Source organism: Betta splendens, chromosome 4 (genome assembly GCF_900634795.4).
Source record: "Betta splendens chromosome 4, fBetSpl5.4, whole genome shotgun sequence".
Lineage (NCBI taxonomy): Eukaryota > Metazoa > Chordata > Actinopteri > Anabantiformes > Osphronemidae > Betta > Betta splendens.
In genome coordinates this window covers 7,454,170-7,469,805 of record NC_040884.2, presented here as the reverse complement: position 1 = coordinate 7,469,805, position 15,636 = coordinate 7,454,170, and the positions used below count along the sequence as shown (strand labels likewise).

The following is a 15,636-nucleotide window of genomic DNA, read 5'->3' as shown; positions in this document are numbered from 1 at the left end:
CCTATGTTTGTACTCCTGTTCTCTGTCTTTATGTCTCAATCTCACTGCTACTTTCTCCCTTTAGTAGCAGAAAGGTTAGGATGTGGTTTTATATCTGCTGAAGAAGCAGAAAACGTGGAGGGCATTTTTATGTCCGTGCCTCTAATACCAAGCAGCAGCTGTAGACATTCACTGGAATAGCAGCGATCTGAGGCCAAGCGCCCGGAGAGACGAGGACAAGCCCCTCCAGCAAACCTCACAGGCCTGAAGACGTGGCCAGGAGAATTTACAGCCTGGAGCCTCGGGTCCGTCCACCCAGAGAAACACATACTGTACGCAGGGGCCCGCTGAGCTCCGGGCCTGGAGAGGAGCCAGAACATGCGGCCACAGGGTGCAGCTAGTGGCCAACATGTCAACCGTCCAGCTCACTGCACTCAGCAAACAGCAGGTGAACGCTGCAAACGACAGGCGAATGCTGCAAACAGCAGGCGAACGCTGCAAACAGCAGGTGAACGCTGCAAACGACAGGCGAATGCTGCAAACAGCAGGCAAATGCTGCAAACAGCAGGTGAACGCTGCAAACGACAGGCGAATGCTGCAAACAGCAGGCGAACGCTGCAAACAGGAGGTGAACGCTGCAAACGACAGGCGAATGCTGCAAACAGCAGGCAAATGCTGCAAACAGCAGGTGAACGCTGCAAACGACAGGCGAATGCTGCAAACAGCAGGTGAATGCTCCCCGTTCGTTTCCTCATGTGTTTGACTGTCATCACATTTTTTCTTGAAGGATGACAAACGCAAATCGCGCCCAAAAGAGACACGCTGCGATGAGGATCTACTGTGACACAGAGGGAACACGGACTGTTCACAGATAAAGAGATCCTCAGGAGAATCGGCAGAGCGACAAATTCCTCCGCAGACCACTTATGCTGTCCGTCACTTGGCCAAGGCCGCTAACGCAGTGAGCGATGGTTGTATCCAGGCAACTGGGTGGCAAGAAGCAGCAGCCCGTATGTAACCGCCGTCGACCAATTGCAAGCATCATTTCCCACCCCGGCCAATCGTAAGTGATGTCAAGCAGCTGCTGCACAGCGGGGGGCCTTTGTCACAGCCAATCAGCTGAGGGAGCGTGTGTGGATGTCACAGGCTGAAGCCCACCTGGTGGTCAGGTGTGTGTGTGTGTGTGTGTGTGTGTGTGTGTGTGTATGTGTGTGTGTGTGTGTGTGTGTGTGTGTGTGTGTGTGTTTGTGTACTTGTTTGTCCCGTGTGCGTGTACAGACCCCCCCCCCCCACCCCCTGATGGACAGAACTGTGGGCAGGGTAATCCCTCGGCCTAACGGCGGCTGACAGGCCCTGTGATGTTCGGTCCGGGCTTGGTGTGTGATCCTCCAGGTGCAGAGGAAGCAGCGTCTACAGGGAGATCTCATCTGTTCATTCTCACTCTGTCTTTCTCTGATCATGTGAACGCTCTGCATAACAAGGCAAACCATTAGCGATGCACAGACTCTAGTCCAACTCATCTTCAACCGCTCCTGATCCAGTTTTCCAACCTCAAACACCATGTTAGAAATCAAGCAGTTTGACCTGTTTATATGAAAATATTTACTGTCTGAATGTTACATAAATACAGTAAAACATCTGAGCAAGTTGATTTAAACACCATGTCACACCTGACCAACGACTACCGTCCCTAAAGCCTGTGAGCCTTCACTTCCATCAGAAGCATCCGATATCCCTCCTGCCTCCAGCTGTGAGGAGCCGCCTCACACCGCTGCACTTTATCTGGAGCCGGGGGCCATTAGGACCGGGTCTGAAACGTCAATCGAGTTAGAAAGACTAAACGGCACATAGCGTAATTGAAGTGCACATTTAGGAGACTCGGGGAGGAGCGTGTCTGCTCGTGCGGCCCTCTGTGTGTGACTGCGCCTCAGAGGTTTATAGCTAGAAGACGCTGGGCTCATAAAAACAAGATAAGTGTTGTGTCAATAGTCTAGGCCCAAGCCATTAATCTGAGCGGAGCAGGGGCCCGGGCTCCACTACTGTAACCATGACTGACACCGCAAAAAGACGCCGTAGCCGCCGTAGGTACAAGCCACTGTCCATTAGCCTGAGCAGCCAGTGGCCCCTTTCTTCACGCATGCAGTTTGTTTTCTGCTCACCAGCTAATTAGGAATTCAGTCAATATTGATAGGGAAAATAAGAATAAAAGTAATAAGAGTTGCTGCAAGCATTGTCGTAAAAGACCATGAAGGTCATTTTTATAGCTACAATTTAGCTAAAGCTCATGACTGTAAATGACTCTTATTAAAAATAGGACCACATGTCCATCGTTTATAATTTATAGCCAGTGAGGAGCGATTTCCACAGTGAGTATTTGATGAAGACGGAAAGAAATGTGCTATTATTGATGCCTGTTTATTGGTTCACGCCTTAGCTCAGCTCGGCGCGTGGATAATTAAGACGGTATTCTTACAACAGCAGCTGCAGCCGCTCGATAAGAGTCGCGCTGAACAGCTCCACCCCGAGAACAAACGCGGGGAGAAACACAGCGTCCGCACGCAGGATGCCGCGGAGCCGCTGGATTAGCAGACATGAAACGGGGCCTTTTCCCTCACGGAGGAATCACTCGTATTGACTCCCCTCAGTCTGGAGCAGCTTACACCAATCTCATTACCGGTGCGACCCAGGAGTACATAAAACGTCGCTGTCAGCTGAAATTCAGATTCATCTAGTCACACTTCATTAACGAATAATAACAGAGCAAACAGAAGATGATCAGACAGAATGAAAGGTACAACAGGGAGTGGTTGTAGTGGCTGAGCTGGCAGCAAACACTCAGAGGCCACAGCAGATCCCATTTACCCCAGTTCAGCCCTGGATCCTCTGCTTCTATTTTCACCTGTAATGCTGTAACTCTAACTTATGAATGAGCCATCGCTCTGCCCCTTCCACCTTTACCGCGCCGGCAGCGGGGAAGGAAACCAGTACTTGACTTTATTAGATTAAGACCAATTTCCTGACTCAATCTGATTAGAAGCATACTGACCTTGCAGTGCAGAGAGTCGTGTCATTACCCTGATTTACATGACCAGGAAGTGCACTATTTATTCAAAGCAATTCACAAAAATAGTCCAGGTCTTATGAAACACACGCACGCTGCCACTGAAATTATGAAGTCCATGCTATAAATTAGTATCAGCGGGTGCCGGGGCTCTGCTCCCCATTCATCCCCTTCAACAGCTCAACTAGAGCCACAGGTTGGAGATGATGTGTCAGAGGAGGAACCAGATTGACTGACAGCAGAAAGGCTTGTCTAAGCTGATGTCACACTGTGTGGGAGCAGCGAGCTGCTACAGAACAGCATCAGCATTCCACCTAACGCGCCGTCCCTTGGTTCTGCGTGTTCTGTGGCGCTTGCGTTCGGGCACCGAGTGCCACGGGAACAAAGCGGGGCTCGAGTGATTCTGTTCTCGTTCACTGGCGCCATGGTAACCGTGATGGAGTAAGGTCAGCCTGCCTTTGTGGCCGCTCAAAGAGAGGAGCGGAAAATAAGTTTGCAGTCCTACAGTACAGAGCAATCACAGCATTCAAGATGAACAAGTAACTATGCAGCAAATTGACTCATTACGAGTCATTCTCATAAAGACTCTAACAAGAAATTTGCAGTAATCCTCTTATAAATGGCTGCAGCTCATACCACGGGAACAATAAGCTGCTCTCTGCTCAATTGAGCTGCATACTAATAGGGTGATTATGAGGCCTAATTATCAGATGGCACTTGTCAAGAAGACGCCTGAGGGCAAAATGCAAAACAGACACAAACTGTTATTTCTGCTGAAAAGCCACCGACGGGTGTGTGTCTATTATACAGGAGCCGCGTCGGAGTCAAGAGTCCGCCTCTTCAGTGGCGGCGAGGCCTCGGAACATGCCGTCAGACAGAAAACGGAAGCACCCGCCCCGCGACGGAGTCAGCCGAGGTCATCCTTCTTCCTCATAATGCGCATATGGCAGCACGGCTGGTTGACATGAATTATTAAGAACGATAAACATTAAAGGACTTGACGTGCCGGCTATAAACTGAGCGATGGGGAACGCACACACACACAGCTAAGTAATCCATGACCTCTAATCCAATCCACTGGCTAATCTTTTCATTTTGCTCCTCGTGTAGAATAAAACCATAAACATTCCCCGTTTACTCTCTGCTTCCTCTGATTCGCTGCTGTTCTCGTCAGTAAGTGTCGGAGCAGTTTGTGAGGACTCATCCTCCTCCAGCGTCAGAACGGAGAGCCTCCATATTTCCAATCTCTCACTGTTAATAATTCAGCATTTAATATAAAAACCGACAGGCTGTCCAGGAGGGAACAATTGCTGTGAATAATTGATCTCTCTCTCTCTCTCTCTCGCTCCTGTTGTCTCTGGACACGAAGAGGCTGATTTATTACAAATAAGAGGAGGGATTTCATTTGAACCAGCTTTCCCCCTGACCTCAAATGTATAAAAACCTAAATTACGACTGGTTATTGCTGCCGAGCAGTTAAAATGTGCGCTGAATCCAAATTTATTGAATAAGCCAATGAAAGAGTGCTTGTGTTATTTCTGCCTTCGGGTCATTTTATTTTCACACATTTTCTGTGTTACTAACAGTAACTCTTGGGAAAGGAGGCTCCCTGAGGCTTCAGCTTCCTTTCCTCCAATTACCACCAATGTCACCTCTCTTTTTTCTCTGTGGCTCCTCTCTCCTTTTTTCAGGCATTCTCGGTCCTCGCCGACCCCTCCGGGCCCACCGTCATTTGTTTGTCCTACTCTGAGTGTGTGTCCCTCTCGTTTTGCCCACGGGCCACGCTGCACGTACAGTACAGACACGTACAGTAAATATGAGCCAGCTCTGCGTCCCACCGTCCGGGCCCTCGCGAGGCCAGACTCCATTCAGACTCTCTGCTGCCAGAGAAACGCTTCCATGAAATATCAGCTGAAATCGGTCTGTCATCCAGGTGCAGTGCTTGAAATTGCGTTGACGATCGGCCGTTGATGCAGAGCCGAGGAAAGTGTTTCATGGTGTTCTCCGTGTGACTGGAGCGTTTCTGTCTTCTTTTCATGCCTCTGAGCCGTTCTGAGCCAGGTTCTGGACGCTTCTCCTGGGAGACGATGCGGAACGTTGAAGGACACTGTGTCTTCAGTAACTCACGGTGCAGCACACCCACATGCAGCCGCCATGCAAATGCTCACCGAGATGACACACATACCATCACTGACTCAGTTCACATCCCTACAAACTAAGATGATGGTGGAAACTGCAATAATGCTCTAATTAGACAACAAAGCACAGAGCAGCGCCAGCATATGGCCCTGCTGTCATCACCTATAGCTTACGATCACACCCACACCCTCTGTAGCACACTGCTCCCCATGTGACTGCGTGCAAGTGTCGCTGCACGAATGTGTGCGAATGTGAAGCCGTGAGAGGAAACCCACCGAGTGAAAAAACAAACCGACCGACAGACGTGGAAACAAAGACTGACCGACAAGATCACAGGTAGCAATGAACCAGTCAACAACAAACACCATGAAGTGAGTCAGGCTTTAGAACCCTATCCAATCAAATGCCATGGAATGGTTTTGTGTTATATCATAGAGTAGGTGATGGACGCAGACACACAGATGTTCTGATGGCAGACGTCCAAACTTTGCCAATTGAAAACAATAACTTATTCATAAAGGATGTAATATCATCAAATAACCCAAACCCCAGAGACCTTCACAGTCGACTAATCAACAGAGGCAGATGTTATTGTATTAACACGCTGAGGTCACTGCTAGACGTGCAGCTGTGCACCTCTGATCATCTATGGTGTCTGTGCATTAAACTTCATCATCAATTGTGATTCATATTCATTTTGGAGAATACGATTTAGCCAAGATCTACCAATGAGTCTGGGCACAGTAGCTGTTACTGGGCCTTAAATCCACCCTTAGTCCTGTGTGCACCACTAATAACCATCATCTTCATTGCTTCTGTCCCCCAGTTCTTTCCCCATCTACTTTATTTACACCAGTGGACACATCGTCCTCTCAGGCTCCTGCCAAACATCCCTCCTTGTCTGAACGCCTCTTTTCTTAAGACAACAACAGTTGTCCAGACCCCTCCTCCTCCTTGAAACCAAGCCGGTACCTTTCCCTCCCCCTTTGCTCCACCTTCCCCCCTTTTCCTCCTCTCCTCTACTTCATTCAGGCGAGATCTAATTCACAGATGAATAATGGATGAATGATGGAGGGCTTTCATCTATCAAGGTTCTCTTTCTCTCTCTGCCTTTCTCCTGCAGGATGGCTGTAGTGCTAATGCAGGGCAACATGCATTGGAGATGAGCCCAGGGACCTCCCACTCAGTCTGTTTGTCTGTCTGCCGCCTGAAGGATCTCTTTCTTTCTGGCTGTACAGTACTTCTCTTTTAGAACTGATGCTTACCGACAATCTCATTCAGTCCATTAATTACTGTTTTCCACCTTCTTTCCTGATCTTCTTCCCATCATCACTTAGACCCAATGTAATTGAATCCCTCTGTTCCTTCATTTACCTTTCACCTTCTTCGTCGTTCATTACCTCACTTCTATTAGTTCTTGCCCTTGGAATGGTGACCCCAGGTTAGTACTGACCCTGACCCCTCCTCTAATACCCTTAGAAGCCCCATCAAAAGCCCAACCTCACAGTGAATGACCACTTGCCTCCTCGACTGCCTTTAAGGCTGATGCAGGCTTAAATCAATGGATAAGAAAACAACTATGCAACTTTTGCCCGTTAATTCTTAAAAAATGTGATACAAACTACAGGTGTTTTCCCATTTTGCTCCATTTTCCTTGGATATTCTTAAAACCTACTGTCTTGATGACACCAAGACGATAGACAAAAAAAACCCAACCCCCCCAACAATTAGTGTTTGGAAGCAAGTAGAAGCAGCAGCTTGTCAAAGAGCCTATCAATAATGCAGACTGGAGGGAGACCCCGGCTGCAGCACAACTGTCCTGCTCAACACTCCTGCTTGTCTACCTGTCTGTCTGCCCTGCCCGTCCATCTGTCTCCCCTCCTTTCCATCGCTTATCTCTCCTTCTGAGTGCCTGGTTGACCTCCTGCCAGCGCATGTCTGTCCCTCCAGTCACACACAGACCATACAGGTTTATCTGTCTGGCTCCCTTCGGTGCCTGTGATACATAAACCTTGAGCTTGACTTTGTTGGAAGAAACTGAACTGCACAGGTACATGGTAGGAACAAAGGAACTTGTCTATAGAGGTGTAGAGCGCGGATAAATGCAGTATTTATCATCATCACCAGAAAATCTGAGAAACCCATTTCATGGAGTGAACAGAAAACGCTCCAAGAGAGAGACCACCAACAGCAGCAACAGCTGTTTTTCCCTTCGTATACGGCAGCAGAATAACAATCAGCGGCGTAGTACAAAGGATGGCAGACCTCAGCCTCGCCTCAAAATGGCGGGCGAGCAGGTGGCACGGACAACTGTACAGAATATCGGAATGAGCTTTATGGCTGTGATTCATGGATCCACATCGGGAGGCGATTAGGGCCGAGCATCGCGACGGCCGAGCTGAAAAGGCTCGTCCCGTCACGATGTATGTGTGAATAATGAAATGACTTGCGTGTGAAACCTCATCAGCCCAGACCACAAAGACACCCCGCGATATAAATACAGGCCCCACGACACAGACAGCGAGCACACGCACGCACAGGTCGGTTTATTCTGGGGCCATTGTTCTTAGATCTCAGTAATAACCATCGGCCTAATTGAATTAGACTGTGGCATAACTCATGCTAATGGTTGGGACGGGGGAAACAAGAGCCAGCTGTTCCTGTTGTCTTCCACCGTTCTCTCTCCTGTACAGGGACCGGCGTGTTTTAATTACAATTACGAGGACCAGCAAGGAGCCGAACGGGAACAAAGGATCTTAACAAGAGGTTAAAGGTCAAACACGGCAGCAGAGCCATCATAATGCGAGCGTGCTGCTGCATGTGGGCCAGCGAGCTCTCTCCATTACAGCGCATCAGCAGAGCACTTCCTGTGCAGGCGGAATATTGAGTAATGCCTGTTTGAGCGGCCACACATCTCCCAAATTAAACCTCACAGACACACACACACTCATGTAAGAAAAGATGAAATATAAACACACTGCAGCGCCAACTCCACGATTGTGGTGGACGGCGCGTAGTGACGGTCTCACCAGCCAAAAATACACAGGCTGAGGCCCTGACGGAGGCTTTGAAGTGCTGCCTGTTCAGCGCTGCCTTTCTCCCACACAGCTCTATCAGGTGTAGCAGGCCGTCCACAGAGAGCAGAGTGGGAGAGCGACTAGTTAGAATGCAGTAAACTGTCTCCCTTAGGCGGGGGAACGTCTGTGGAATATCAAATCCATACCTTTGGCCGATCAGGTTTCAGGCAGAGAGAGAGTGAACCTTGTATCACGTCCTCATGCTTAAGCTCACTATAATGAGCATTAGTATGATTTAAACACAGCAGTTTCCATGATGAACAGCTTCAGTTAACTGAAATTAATATTGTTAATGACGGTAATAGTAGTAGCTCAGCTTTCTAAACACGCTCAACAGTGATGGCACGAGAATGAAACCCGTTTGATATAAATGTTCATAAATGACTGTGTGGCTCCAGTGGATTGGTAAATAATTGATTCCAGGGCAGCAGCTTTGTGTGTTTGTTCCACCAATCAGATTAGCTCGGTGGAAGAAAGTGCTGCAGTAAGCTGAAATGTTATAACACCTCATAATCTGGTTTCTTTTATGAAATCTTATCAAATCAGAGCCCACGGAGAAAAAACGGCTTATGAGGGTTCAGGCGCCTTGTTTGTTTGCTTGTGTGGCCGTTTTCATTACCTTTCTCTCTCCCTTCACAAGGGACGAACAGCCGGCTGATGCCTTCTCCTCTACGGCTGTGTAACATTTTGGAAATGCGCAAAACAAAGAACACAAATCTATTTGACAGAGTGGCAAATGATGAGACGCCGCGACAACAGCGCACTGACTGATGGACCCTGGCTGTGTGCAAGCAGCACGCTCACCTGTCCTGTCAGCAGCTGACAGAGGCCCAGCGGCGACCGCTCAGAGCGGAGACAGGAAGTGATTTATCGCCTCCGCTGAGCGGCGGAGGCGGCGCTCGCATGCGATCACAGAACTCGGATGATCCATGCAGACGCTGCGTTACCAACTCCTTCACTCACTTCCAACTCCTCTCCGCTGGAGCTGAGCTGGGGGAGTTGTGGGGACGGTCCGCGACACCAACACCAGATCGGATTCATCGCTACTCAGTCACTTCGCTCCCGCTTTGGGCATGGACGCACGTGCGCGCCCAGTCGCCTCCGCCTGCGAATCCGTTTTGTGCAGCTCTATTTTTTTCCACTGCACCGCAGGCTCTCGTGCGTCTGCAGCGATGGAGACCTGAGACGTCGCTGCATCATGAACGACTTCTCAGGTCTGCAGCTAAAGAAAGTTGTTTACTTCCACTAATAGGGATCTAACGCAAAAGCAAATGGTTTAAATTCTTTCCCTCATGACACAACATTTACAATCTAATGCCAGAGCTTAATTATAGCCAGTCGCGTTCCTTATCTTTGAATAGCCTCACTCATCACTGCCAGACGTTTGGCTTAAGATCACGTCTGTTATGTGTGACAGACAGCTTCAAACCTGAGGACCTCACACTTTTCATTTGGGTTAACTTCCGTCTCAGCACGTCCCTCCTCGCGTGTGCTTTTCTGTTACGTGAAGCGAAGTGGGCGAGCTCCTCAGGTAGAAGGTGATGATATGATAAACGGATCTGGTCCGGTTGATTCAGGCGTGCTCATAATGGCTGTCTATTTTTAGCAGGTGAAGGCCTGTTATTCTAGGGTCGCCCCAAACAGGCTGTGAGCAGTGGGCACATTCGCTCGCGTGTCTGCGTTTGTTCAGTCACATTACACACTCCTTCTTACCTTCTATGGACGGAGCTTGGTCCTGGGCAGCATACAGCATGTCCTTGAACGCCTGGTGAGGGAACACAACAGCGGTCAGATCCTCATGTTGTTTGGTTGCAATACTTTCAAGTGATTATTAAAAACAAAAAAAGGGAAAAAAGACTGACAGAAAGTGCTGCATTTAAAGACATCAGGTTCAGTAAGAGTAAGAAATATGCAGAAAAGCAGACTGTTACATTATAGACCCCTCCTCCAGTGAGGAATCATGTCTGTGATCTTATCTTTGATCTAATGCATGGCTTCTTCTTATGAAGTAATACCTCACAGTCTTCATTTTTTATTAAAGTCATGTGACCATATTAGGTGTAATCACAAAAAAAACATTTGTCTAAAGTTGCCTTATCTGCTCCGAGCGCTCAGTGGCAAATGAAGCGCGATAAACCACCGCGCCACCAAATCTGACAAACTAAACGTTTGGTTTGAGCCTCGCGAGCCGCACACATTACACTCTTCCCGTGGGCGGAAGGCACTCAAACTGCTGTGCATTAGCAGCAGCCTGGAGGTCCTCTGCGATTCTCATGCACAACGCTCTGGACACTGGAGCCTTATCTGGGAGGCGTTTGTTTAATGTGTGTAACCTCTGATAAGGATCGCGGGAGGTCGACGGAGCACAGAAACAGGGATCAGCTGATCTCACCCCTCTCCATCCAGGAGGAGGGAAACACAGGTTCAGATTGAGACCAGGAGGCGTTGACTGGGATGGAAACATCGCCATGGTGATGGCACTAACGGGAAAGGGGGCTGGGCGGCTCTTAGGGGAATTGGGATAAACCAGCAGGCTTGTCAGTAATCAGTGGTGAAACCTGTAGACAACTAAGCCAGGCCTAATGGGGCCATCAATCTGAATGGCCGTGCATTAACGTGATGATGATAAATACCTACTAACGCTAACACGTGTGTAACATGAGCACTGGACTTGTGTCACCGTGTCCGACCGGGGCCTGCGCTGGAGTGGCTAGTCCATGGAATTCAATCCTTTAATAGCTGTGACATGTTGAGAGGAAGCTAACCCAAACACGACGTGGTCAAATCCCGTCTGTAACGTGGCTCAGATTGTGATTATGAGCTCCAGAGGAGTGAAGGCTCGTCCTCCTTAAATACAAACCCAATGGTGGATCACTTGAGTCTGTTGCTCTCCATATAAGTGGATCTGTGACTGTAGAAAGAGGAGCGGAGAGGATGGAGGAGAGGCCAAAAGGAGGGGAGGAGGGGAGAACAGGGCAGGTCTGGTCGGGGACCAGATGCCTTCCCAGTGGGGGAGGAACGCAGAGGTGAGGATGGAGCCAAGGAGGGAGCTATAGACAGGCTTGTGTGCCGTATGCAAAATGCTTATGAACTGCACTTTAATTTCACATGGAATATCAGCGTTTGAGGACCATTTATATCTGCCACGGTCCAGAGCTGAGCTGTAGAACACGCGGCTAAGATTAATTAAAGGGGGTTTCACCTTTGAACGCGCATCCATCGCTCACTGAAGTCACACAGGCACCTGTTTTCCGCCTCACACTGCATCACAGCCGCTTGAATTGTAGATGTGAGACTCCACATGTACTTTCTCCTCCTCATCTGAGCTTCCACAAGTGATTAGAACGCAGAGGTAAATGCACGAGTGGCCTTGTTCGCTCGCCCACACACACACACAAACACACACACACACACACACACACACACACACACACACACACACACACACACACACACACACACACACACACACACACACACACACACACACACACACACACACACAGAGCTTTCTTTATACCTGTGCTGCTCACACAGTTATACAATAGACATTTCACTTTCATTTTGCCACACACAATGAAAATGAAAAATCACTCTGGAGAAATTGAATTAAGACAAAGAAGAAAAACTCATTGGTCACTGGAGGTTGATGTTTACTTCAACCTGTAAACTCTGCAGCTATTACATAGACAGATAAACCCTTTCTGTGTGAATACACGTTATCTGGCCTTTGTCATAATCCTCTGAGGATGGAGGACAGCTAATTATCATATAGGTTTATAACTACAATCCCCAGAATTAAGTAAACACCTAATCACTCAATCTATTTGTCAGTGGTTCCAAGCTGGAATCGAGCACTGTATTAACGACAGCCTGCATTCAGCCACTTTGCCGCAACCTTCATCTGCATAGAAACTGGCTGACCAATCTGCAGTTTCCCACACAATACTGTGCTCAGAGCGGAGAGGGGGAAAACTGGGCAGCAGGTTAATTAATCGACACAGGACACAAAGGCACGGATATCACTTAATCCAGTCGATGTCTTGTTTCATACGACACTGACCTCCTACGTTACAGTTCTCAAATATGTGTGCAGTAAAATAATGTGTCAGCTTATTATTTATAGCAGACAGACGACGGAATTTCAGTACAGCAGATAGAACTGCAGCGCTGTATGGAACAAATGAACCACAGCAGTATATCAAGGCTGCGCATTCATGAACAATGACTATTTGTTTTATCTGAATTATCCACTTCATAAAAGTCAGATGACTTCACTCTTATATAAATGAGGCTGATGATAAATGATGACTATAAACGAGTATGTCCTGAATTGCTCAAAAAGACATAAAGGCTGGTCCAGATAGCCATTATCTATAGGTGTGAGCTCTAGCTCTGCCCCTCCCGCTAAGGTGGAGATGGTGTTTACAGAGGTCAGACAAAGACTGAAGCAACCACAATACCCCACACAAGCCCCCAACTGCAACAAAATCAGCTAATCATCCACCAAACGCGGACAACGCCACATGTGTGATGATATGTTTGTACAGACAGGCTCTGAGAAAACCTTAAACAGCCGCCCTATGTGTCACTACAGATCATAAATGATTCACTGCACTTGCATTTGCAATGCATTTGTTATTTTAGGTAGACATATGGTGCATGTCAAACTCCACCATTTGACATTCAACTCAAAACTTAATAAAGCCAGTCAATCGGCAAAATCTAGCTCCTCCAGTACCTGTGGATTAGTTCGATCAACCTCTTATACACAGAATCTATAACTAAATATGCTAATAATGCTTCTGTTGGCAATTACTGGTGCATGTTTACTTTTGAATTGAAACATACATACATATTCTATTTTTAAAAAATGTAATAAAATGGGTCAAAACAACCCTATAAACGCAGATGACAAAGATCTATCATCATCCATCTCAGGTCAGCGAGTGCCGACACAAAGACTGGAGGTGTAAAATGGCTGGTATGGCCATGCATCTGTCCCTCACTGTGCAGCAGCCTGTTCATACAAAGACAAACCCCAGAAAGGCTGTGTTTGCATGATAATAATCAGATTTTTATGAATTCAACCAAATAAATTCCTACTGTTGAGCTGTCCTCTCTCTTTAGTGTTAACTAAATAGCTGATGACACATAATTTCAATTTCACAGTTATCATTGGCGAAGGTGTTTTTGATCACAGCATGTAATTGTCCCAATGATCAGGTTAAAAGCCGTAATAATTATAATCAGAGTTTCCAAAATAAAACCAGCGCAGTGAGCTTGTGTTGAGTCTGGATGCAGGTTGCTGAGGAGAGAGAACGGGGTCTTTGTCTATAATTCATAGAGCAAAATGGAATAGAGCAGCATGTCCTGTCACTGCATATCTCCACTAATGCTTTAAAGTACAGCCAGCAAAACATGAAGTGTGAAAATAAATACTCTTCGTGTACTGTACAGCACCCAACACAGACCATGTGTGAACTAGAATAACCATTCTTTACCCAACACAAAATAAATTAATAAAATGGTGCAAAATAATGAAGGCTGCATTCCGATATGCCATAAAAGCACAACATTAAGAACAAGAATACCTGCGATTATGTCTGTCTAAAAGACAAACTAACAAACCAACATAATAAAAAATATCCTTCTAATAAAAATAAATAAAGTCATGGAAAAAATATTGTGAGTGTTCGTGAGCTTGTTTTATGGAACAAACGTGCAAAATGTTATTTATAATTAGATTCTATATGAATAGAAATGTTTAATTCTAACAGAGTGAACGATTATTATACATCTTTAAATATGAAAGCAATTAACATGTTCAGAAAACGGTGTATTCGGTCTATTTTAAGGTGCTACAAACTCAACTCAACGGCAGCAATGATAAACACCGAATGCTCTTAAAACAACCGCAAAAAATTCCACCTCCATAAATAAAATGGCATCTTTTATCTTTAATGCCCTCGGGATAATGAAACTAAAAGTAAATATGTTTCACTGGCATAGGTAAAGACCTAGCCTTTAATTTCCTTATTCACTTTTCGAGTCCGCATGCGTATTCACAAGGATTTAATTTTACGTAAAACGTGAATTTCACTTTACCTCATATTGAAGGTATTGTTTCCTCCACTCGGGAGTTATATGGGACGAAAGATGCTCCGCAAATTTCATTTTGCCAAAAGAATTGTCCCCTCAGACCTCCGTTAAATCCTAGAGCGTCCGTCCCCTTCCCCGTCGACGCGACTTTTGTTATTTCAGTCAACTTGCTGGCTCAACATGCGGCGCGTCAGCCCCGCGCGCTCCGCTGCGCTGCGCTGCTCTGCTCTGCGCCGCGCTTCACTCCACTTCTGGCTCGTCCCGGTCCGCGCTCTCCGAGCAGGCCCCGTCCCGCATACTAGGCTTTTTCCCGGCACGGGTCGCGGCGGCGGCGGCGGCTCGTTAACAGGTGGCCGGGCGGCGGAATAACGGAGCCGGGCAAAGTGGCTCAGTGACTTTGCTGCGTCCCTCCCTGGGCACGTCTGGGGACGTCGCGGTCCGCCATCGCTCTGAGCCACAGCGACGTGTTTGCGTCAGCAGAGCGCGCGCTGGCACCGGGCGTTGGTGGGACCTCCTGCGAAAACTAGTTGGCAGCGCGTCCCAGGAAGCCGTCGCCTTCGGCGCACAGATTTTCACCGCTTAGACCGCAGAGCCTCGGGTTGGTTGGGGTTTGTCTCGGTTACAGTCGTTGAGCCTGTAAATTAATCAAATAAACTAAGATTAAAATTCACAGCGTTAATTTAATTTATTTAATGTTAATGTTTCGGTGTTTAACTTAAACAGCATTAATCATATTACACAGGCTTTATAATTATGCTCTCTTCTGCCTTTCTTTCCAATTAAACTTACAGTATATACCCACACTTCCTTTTGTTTATTTTACGATACATGTGGAACCAGACCATTGCCGAAACATGAAAGCTGCTTCTTTTTAGGCTCAGTAGAAAGCTGTTTGAGGTGGGTACCAAGCTCCCCCACCGCCCTGAAAATGTGATGAGGAACATCCTTATCAAAGTTGGACGCACTGTAATGGGCTTCAGAGTTATTTTGGTTGAGTGACTTGCAACAAGAAACCATCGTCGTGCCAACAGCGACATCTGGAGACCAAATTAGTCCAATGCATTTGCCATTAATGCGTCTGCACTCGTTACGTCTGCTTAAAGGTTTGTTTAATGGTATAAATGTAATGTAAGAAATAAAAATAAAAGTTATGAACTGATAGTTGGCTAGATTTTTTTCTCACATGTTACTTACTTACTGTAGGGTTTGTTTCTTTTCTCCTTATGAGCTTGCTGGAGCCCATGGCGGAAATGCAAACGGAACCTTTGTTGTTAGCAG

At 47.1% G+C, this 15,636-nt stretch overlaps 1 protein-coding gene across 1 annotated transcript in view; it reads right to left on the bottom strand.

The window, feature by feature from the left end:
• xpr1a (xenotropic and polytropic retrovirus receptor 1a) overlaps positions 1 to 14,863 on the bottom strand; it is a 39,435-nt gene extending 24,572 nt beyond the window's left edge. The window contains exons 1-2 of the mRNA XM_029149576.3: positions 14,365 to 14,863; positions 9,970 to 10,021 (exon numbers count right to left, since the gene is read on the bottom strand). Coding sequence (XP_029005409.1) covers positions 9,970 to 10,021; positions 14,365 to 14,433 — 121 coding nt within the window. The 5' untranslated portion in view covers positions 14,434 to 14,863. The remainder of the gene's footprint in view (positions 1 to 9,969; positions 10,022 to 14,364) is intronic.
• Positions 14,864 to 15,636: the final 773 nt, after the last annotated feature.